At 40.6% G+C, this 9,045-nt stretch overlaps 1 protein-coding gene across 1 annotated transcript; it reads right to left on the reverse strand.

The window, feature by feature from the left end:
- Window positions 1–90: 90 nt before the first annotated feature.
- LOC111567646 (calcium-binding mitochondrial carrier protein SCaMC-1-like) lies at window positions 91–7,966 on the reverse strand. The gene is made up of 10 exons (XM_023268901.3): window positions 7,375–7,966; window positions 7,094–7,220; window positions 6,887–6,974; window positions 6,598–6,709; window positions 5,459–5,617; window positions 5,229–5,381; window positions 5,022–5,129; window positions 3,398–3,565; window positions 3,078–3,228; window positions 91–1,469 (listed from the first exon to the last, which is right to left on the reverse strand). Exons 1-10 carry the CDS (start codon window positions 7,552–7,554, stop codon window positions 1,288–1,290), a joined length of 1,428 nt encoding a protein of 475 aa, XP_023124669.1. The 5' UTR covers window positions 7,555–7,966; the 3' UTR covers window positions 91–1,287.
- Between the last annotated feature and the right edge of the window lie 1,079 nt (window positions 7,967–9,045).

Consider the following 9,045-nt stretch of genomic DNA (forward strand, 5'->3'; position numbering starts at 1 on the left):
TCTGCACTACAGTATCTCCACCAGATGCTACTTGGATAACTGAAGTTTAACATCTGTACAGATGCCAACAGATCAAATTCCAGTTCTGTGTGGAAATGCGCCCACGCGTTTTGTCTTTATTGCCCACCAGGTGGAACATTCAACACATCTCGGTGATTTTTAAACCACTGATCCCCATAATATTTGAAAAGCTGACACTGAAAAGACCATCGATATGAAGTTGGAACAATAACTAAAGATCACTTTCAGCCTCTTAAAATCCCCATAAACATTAACTTTTCTGAACGCAAAAGGGTGATTGTCATCTTGCATGCCTCATAAAAACCTCTCACTGCTTGGCTGTATGACAGAACGGAACAAAATGTTAACTGCTGTGGGTCTGTCTGTGCATGTAGAAGGCGGTCTTTTGTGTTGAAATGAGAAGTGACACACGACAAAAATATGTTCCTTGCAAGTATTTTAGTCCAGTGACCAGGTATTATAGTTTTCATTGCTGAACCCATGAATAAGAATAACTGAAAACATGTTTATGTATATACAGTACATAAATACAGTATATGTATATAGCTACAGAATGAATCTTCTGATGTTATAAGGTTCACACCAAAAGGCTATAAGGCACATAGCTATCAAATACAGAATGTGGGATTAGTGGTTTTCACATTGCACAAGATGTGCGTCTTCATACACACTCTATTCCAGTGTTTTAAAGTATTGATTTTTGAGGACCACTTATTTTTAGTTGACAGCTGCTTTTGGAGTGTTGTTTGCCAGGAGCTGATGTCACTCCAGGGACAGGTGTTTAGAAACTACAGAAGTGTTGGATTACCACTACAGCGTGTGAACACTTAAACTGACATAGTGTTATTTCTCTCATTCTGAAACTACAAACATGGCATGGGATAAAGTCTGTTTTTCTCCAGAAAAAAATAAATCTTCCTTCATTGTGCCCCATTTGTGTTTCATCACAGTTTCAAGGAATGACAGTGACATAAATTAACCAACAAAATATACTTACTATTTTTTATAAGTGCAGAACTGTCTTTGTGACAAGCTTTGCTTTGGAGAGTGTAAATGAGAGGAGTGTATAGCATTAGGACAAAATTTAAAGCATGCACACCATAACTGATTAATGCTCTGGGTACTGGCAGCTCTTGTGACACACAGGTTTCCATGCGATGAACTTCTCTGTCAACTGATGGAAGTCATGCTCTGTTTGCTTGATGTCTGTCGGTCTTTTTGGAGTTATTTCAGTCAGGAAGTTCTCTTTCTCATTAGCTCACAGCATCATTTGGAGATTCCCAAGCCAGTCTTCATGTACTCATAAACCACGTAGCTAATGCTGACAGCAGGAATGACTTTCATGAAGTTCGGCAGGATACCCCGGTAAAGTCCAAAAAAACCATCTTTGGCTACAATCTTCTTCACCAAGGAAGTCATGGTAGGCTGGTCTGATGCATCCAGAGACGCTGCAAAGAAATAATAATTTAGGGAGGTCATACTGTATCTGAAGACACACTATTTATTCCGGTGCTGTATGTAACAGATGGTCTGACAAAGTTTACACTCTGGTAGGTGTAAGAAATGAAATAGTAGTAACTAGAAAAGTACTCAGAGAGCGCAGTACTCCACCAAGGCTGTTCATTTCTTGATATGGCGTTTTCAGAAATGCAGCCTTTTTTAAAATAAATGCAGCATTTGTTTATTAGTAATTGATGATCAGAAATCACGGCAACATAGCACGTGGCCATTTAATATAAATGTACCCACAAACAAAATGACCTTGCGCTAAGCACAGGTGTGTGTTATGCATGTGTACGTTATGTACGGATACTGAATCGTGTGACCTAAATATGTAGCAGGCGGCGGGAAGTGATAGGACTCTGAAACACCCCCACAATTTAATCAATTGTTCCTTGTATAATTTCTGATGGATAAGTCCCGATAAGTCCACAACGGCCGATTTATAGTAGGATCGCAATCATGCGATCGTCAGCAGGCAGCTGACGTAGTGTTCACTTGTAGTCATAGTTACAGTGAGGCTGTGCCGCTATCTCACAATGATACAGAAATTTTTAACAAATCCATGGATTCAGACTATAAGCCGCATCACTGCCAAAATCTACTCAATTGGTTCTTTTGTCATTTCTGACCTTCCCTGAAAATGTCATCAAAATCCGTTTTTGAGTAATGTTGCTAACAGACAGACAGACAAACAGACAGAGCAACACCGATCGTCACATAACTCTGCCGTGTTCCTTGGCGGAGTAATAATATTGATCCCCAGTAAGTCTTGTCAGTTAAATATTACATCTTGTATTGTTTTCAAATGTCAATTTTTGGTTTCACTTGTTGCAGAGTCAGTTTTACTTTACTGCAGCAGGTACTTAAAAACCATGATTTCATCTAAGAATCTACGTGAAAATAAAATAGGATGCCCTTCTCTGTTACAGCTCCTCTACATATGTGCTCTAACACAAACATTGTATTGTACATCAAAGATTGTATTCCCCATGTCTGACTTTATTAAAAGATGGGTTCACAGCGGTCTCAGGACCAGGGCCTCCTCTAGAGGGGACTGTGAGGTCCCACACAGAAAAACAGCCTTCGGACAAAATGCTCTTTCTGTGAAGGCCAGTAAGATCTGGAACAGTCTTCCAGCCTCTGTAAGGGAATGTCCAACGTTACTAACCTTTAAAAGTCACCTTAAACAGTGGCCGAAGGTGAACCAGTCTTGTGAGCATTGACCTTTAACTTCTTTGTGTACTTTTCGTAATGTGCTTTTATTGTGACTTAATGTCCTGTGTATCACTGTTATATCTTTTTTTCTGCTTTTTTTGTCTGCCTAGGGACTGCAGATGTAGATTAGCATTGTTGCTATAATCCAGCATATATCCGTCCATTGCTGTCTAAATAGATTCATTAATGTGCACTGTCCCTATCAGATAAATAAATAAATAGTACACCTTTGCCACCATGTAAACATTTTGCCTTTCTTGGCAAATATTCTCTACAGTGTAATCATGTGCCATTTCATTTTTTGCCATCACTGTTATCAAATGTCAGACTGAGTTTACCTTGTGCCTGCATCCGTGTGCGTACAAGTGCGAGTGGATAGCTGGCCAGCTGCCCACAGGTACTAGAGATGGTCCCGCAGCACAGCAACACCAGAACTCCAGGGTTAGCCGAGTCTTTTGCATGGTACGACAACCAGGTGTTCTTCAGACTCTGAGACACACAAGAGAGATGATACGAGAACTGAGAGCTCAACTACCGTAATGAATCCCCCTGATTAACTTTAATGTAACCCTGCAACACAAGATGAATTGTGCATATAAATGAGGTAATTAAACAAAGTGTACTACTGCTGCAGCATACATCACAAGTGTCTGCATACCTCATAAACAGCGAGGTCTATCCCGGCGTAGGGAATGATGCCCAGTAAGTTTGGAATGTAGCCCTTGTAGAAAGCTTTGACGCCCTCCTTCCTCAGGATCTTTTTGGCACAATCAAACATTCCTGCGTATTGGCCTGTTTTTCTCAGGGTCAGTCGAGTTTTTAATACCTGAGATAGAAACAACACAAAAGAGGTAAAATTCTGAATTTTTGATTTGTGTGGTGTTTTGCTTGAAAGGAGAAACCTCAAATGTCCCATATTAAGAAAATCAATTGTTGTTGTGTTTTGTGGGGGCCATAAACTTTGAGCTGTAAACTAAAAGCTGATAAGATATGAAGACTTTTACTTCTGCCATTCCTCAAAACCCCCCAACTTGAGAGCCTCCGAGTTTTTTCAGCAAGCAAGAATTTCACCCATTACATACTAGCTAATTTAACAATAGTCATCTAGCTCAAACTTTGTATGCCTCTCTCATGCTCACATGTACTGAATGTTAATATAGCTGAATTTCCAATAAAACTCTTCTCATTTACATATTTTCTGTTGTCAGACAATGGAACGAGTAAGCAATAGTGACTGAAATACAGTTTAGACCCATTTCCAAGCAGATGCTCTGTACTGACTTTCACTGCAACATTGTGTGACAAACTCACATATGAGGTAAAGATAACAGCTGTTCTGTGAATTTGATGATATTTCCACATAAAATGATTACTCAGACAGAAAGCTAAAAGTAGGGATGTCCAATGTTGGCTTTTTTGCCAATAACCGATATGCCGATATTTTCCAACTCTCAATTTTCTGATTTTTTTTTTTTTCAATTTTTCCGATTCTGATGTTAACCGATACTGATACATGTGAGTTATTTAACTAATTTTAGGTAACATCAATTAACACATAAAGCCTAATTTTATTGTGATGCCCCATTGGATGCATTCTCAAATGCAACAAGGCTTTCCAAATGTAAACATTGTTTGTGCAAAATAAGAAAACCATTTCAACTTAAATTATAGAAAAAATGCCACATTTATGCCTTTAAAAAAAAATGTCTCAAACAACAGTTCACACCCTCCCTCCCTCCTTCTATGAGTCCAGTAAATGCTGGCGAAATCCAGGCATTATTTTATCAGTTTTCATGATAGGCAAAAAAACCGATAACATTGACCGATATTACATTTTTATGCCAATATCAGGCTATTATCGGACATCCCAAACTAAAAGGAATAGGAACTTCCGATCTCACACTCATTCACATCTGTATCGGCTCCCCTGTGGCAATTGTTGTTCTCTGTGCTGTCATTTACAGAGAGATCCTTCTTCCTGACGGGGGCCTGGACAGCACCAGATCAGCTGCATTTAAAGCTACGGACACTAAAGCAGCCCATTTAGACCAGGGCTACAACTAAGGGTTAAACTAGTCATGAGGACACAATCCACCTTTACAGTATTTTGACCTGAGAAATTTAATTGAAAGAGCTAATGGGCATCTAGACACATGTGAAACTTTTACTAATGTGCTGACAAAGAGCACACTGAGCCCATTAAAGAGGTTTAATGTGATATTGTGATATTACATCCCATGAGGCAGTGTCATGTAGCCATGTTGTAAGACAACAAATCTTACCTCCATTGGGTAGATGGCTGTTTGTGCTGTGGCCCCGGCCAGAGATCCAGCCATAAACCTCTTGTGTGTCTCAATCTTCTTTCCTTCTGACGTTAACAACTTTTTATACTGGATTAGAAAACACAGAGATAATAATGTGTAGTCACACTGTTTCTATGAACATCTAATGGCTGCAGCCGTTGACATTTTAGACGTGGAGCTCCTCACTTGTTCATACGCCATAAATTTGATTGCTGTCTCAGGTGCGATCTTCAAAACATTGATTCCGTTCCCCCTCCACAGTGAAGCCGGACCTCCTTCTACAATCATCTGCTTGAAGCCCCCTACCAGACTTATCCGGTTGCTCTTAGAAGAGTGAACCTTCAGAACAAATAAAAGCATTCAGCAGGACAGTTTCACACACACATCTACTCATCTACTCCTGTCATGATACTCACCTGCATGAAGACTTTCACTCTGTCCAGTGGGGCAGTACCGGTGCGAGAAACTGCCCCCGCCACTGCACCTGAAACAAGCTGCTTCCACCAGCCACCTGAGCTCTTCTCTTCTTCTGTAAACTCATCTGGGATGGCAAGACTGTCACCTATGTCCAGCACCTAGTGGTTGCACAAACACAGTATTTAAAATTGCGCATTCAAATCACGTAATCAAATCACTTGAATCCATGGAGTCTGGTACATTTTAATTGTCTGTCTCAGTAATTCCTCTCACTCAAAATACAAACACATGGTATGTCTGTCTGTGTCTAATAAATAATGGTAAATACAGTAATATCATAGCTCATGCTACTTTGACTTAAATAATATATCTCCGTGATGAAAAAACCCCACAAACATCCATGTAAGAACTTCTCCTTTTGAGGTATTTTTACTTGTCATGTAGCAACTACTTTTTTCAACCTTGACAAATTCACCAATTGCACACTGCAGCAACATTTACACAACCTTCAACATAAATTTTCAGCCAGAAAGCTCATAAATCAAGATAAAAGCAGACTTTTTCTACTGTATACCCAAAAATGTAAAAAAGGTGACTGTGGAAAGTCCAAAATATATATTGTCTTTTACCAGTATTCGATTTGAGCTTCTTAACCTTTTGCAAGAACTGCTTGTGAAATCACAATCACTGAGCTGAATGCGCCCTCGTCTCGCACACTTAAGCTGTTTCAGATAAACAAAACCAATGTTTTTCCAAAAGCATGAAGCTGTCTGTGAAACACACGACAATTTAACGCAACACTGCAGTGACACACAAGTCGTCCTGCAGTCACTACCATGACACATTTATGGCAGGGTTCAGCAGAACGAGAGTCTGTCAAGTGAGCCTCTGTTTTGCTCAAGATGGAGCAAAACATCTTGTGCTGCACAAGTAACAAACCAATCGATTGTATCTTTCTTTGCACAAGGAAGAGGTGGAGGAGCAAGCGCACTGCTGTGACCCAGTTATCTTGACCGGTTTAGACTTTGAAAGCTGCTGCCTCGGTGTGAGCTGCCCAGAAAATCCATAATATCTAACACATGAGGACGCTGCAACATGTGATTCATTCCAGAGTGTTGCACAGTGATGTCACTCATACCGAGGAGTGCTTCCAGTAGCGGATGATCTGTTCCAGGTTGTGGCCGGGGTACAACAGGAAGTGTTCTCTCCACTCATTCCAGTCCACCATCATGGTCCCATCAATGTCCATACTGAGGAAACACACACACACACACACACACACACACACACACACACACACACACACACACACACACACACACACACACACAACTTCTTACCTGTCAAATGATGGACAATTCTGCTGCACTGTGCACATGCAATATGTTTGGTCAGACTGTAAACAAACAAAGAAGTGGGGGTCAAACCTCTGCAGGATTTTCAGTGCATCCTCTCTGCTGACATCTATGCCCAGCTCTGCAAGGGACTGCTGGATCTCTGAGGCATCAATGCGCCCTGACACAGAAAAAAAAACACCCTGTTGAGATATGCTGCAGTGTAAACAGCGGATATGTGACAGTGTAAACATTCACTGGCATGTGTCAGCTGCTCCTACAACTTCACCCATCTCCTACCATCGTTGTTTCTGTCCAGACTCTTGAATGTCAGCCGCAGCTTCTTCTCGTGTTCCTTCAGATATTTGGTAAACTCGTTGAAGTCCAGACAGCCGTCCTTGTTTTGGTCACCAGACGACACGATTTTCTGCAGAGAGAACATACAATCTTATGGTTCATGTTGGCGTCCCGGAGCGATATCACTGTGGGAGAGAATCAGTCATGCTACTATGGAATTTCATGCAAAACCGAGCAGGCCAGGACTTGAAACTCATATAGGATCCCTTTGGCCCCCCAGGTACCTGTGCTGCACCCTGGCGGAATATGCCCATCGCCTTGAGGCCCGCTCGTAATTCAGCCACATCCACTTTGCCATCTTTGTTGGTATCGAGCCTCTCGAACAGGTCCTGGTATGACCTCTGACTGTCGGCATCCCAGCACCGGGCATTTGATAGTAAAAGCGTCCGTAAGGTCTGATACATGGTGGAGCTAATGTGGAAGCAGCGTCCAGACGAGCCGTCCTGCGCTCAGGTTCCGATTATTAATCCATATTGATCATCACGCATGAATCCACATATGAGCTCTGCGTCGATTAAAAAAAATATGCTTTCAGTAAGCTAAACGATCAAACTGCTGCCCTGGTGAAAGGTGTACTCCGTAGCGATTCAGGGGGAACTGCAGCAGTCCAGGGCGGAGCGAGGAGGGCGACGTAGCTGCTCGATGTTTGATACGGAAAAGCGGGAAGGATGGTCAGAGAAGAGCAGAAATGAAACACTCCCTGGATTAACCATATGCATAATCCGGATTAGGTTTATCAGAGCTAACTTTATCATCCCTTTTTTGCCCGTTCCCCCCCTGTGATCGCGACGGTGCATTGCAGGGGAAATGTAATCTCTTCATCTAGCAGGACGTGTCAGTACAGAAACACACAGAGTAGAGTTTCTGACAGCGCCGCTGCTCTCCAGCAGGGGGCGACGTTTCACCGCACAACAGGACCAGACTCAGGTCAAATTATTTGCATTTTTAAAGCCAAACCACCGGATGTCTGAGGCTGTACTGAGCAAAAATAAATGTGACAATATAGATTTTTTAAAAATTTGTAAATATATAGTCAGGGCTTTTGACACAGTGTTTGACAGAAATTCAAAGCAAATGCTTTAGATTTCTTGGGTTTCTTTTTATAAGATGCAATAATTTGCAAAAATCACCTTCAGTATCTTGTAAAATTTTATTTTCATGGACAATATGTCAATGTAATAAGCAATTTTTAATTTTGTTTTTTCAAGTACAATATTCCATATATATATGTGTGTGTGTGTGTGTGTGTGTCTGTGTGTGTATATATATACATATCCTGAGACCTGAGCTTTGGTTGGGCTTGCATTTTTGATTTCTTCTAGTTATTTGGGATAAGGAGCAACCAATAAATAGAATAATGGGATAATATCTAATATCCGATTATTATATTTATTATATTTTATTATATTTATATTTTATTTATATTATTATTATTGTTGTTATTTGTATTATTATTGTTTATATTATTTTTATTATTATTAGTATGAACAATACACTGAGAAAAAAAAGATGTATACATATGTGGACAGCAGGTCTTAAGAGAATGTATACACACATATCATGAGACAACCAAGTAGGCACTTTATGGGAAATGATAATAAGAAGAGTGGGTTCATAGAGCAATGAGTAATGAGTCATTTATTTGTGATGGATAGCGTTATTGAGGTTATCATACTGGCCAGTGGAACTGTAAGGGCTCGGTGAAGTCAGCAGACATTTCAAGCAACAGGATCACATTTTTGGACATGCCAGTCAAGAGCTTAATGTGGCAGATCGTCTGCTGTATCATGCTGTATAAAAAGATTTCTTAGATAACAAAAGGTGGAGTTGTGGACATTCAAGTACCTCACTAACTGTCATGTCGTTATTCAGCATATGAACAGCACCACGTTTTA

Source organism: Amphiprion ocellaris, chromosome 10, assembly GCF_022539595.1.
Source record: "Amphiprion ocellaris isolate individual 3 ecotype Okinawa chromosome 10, ASM2253959v1, whole genome shotgun sequence".
NCBI classification, from domain to species: Eukaryota; Metazoa; Chordata; class Actinopteri; family Pomacentridae; genus Amphiprion; species Amphiprion ocellaris.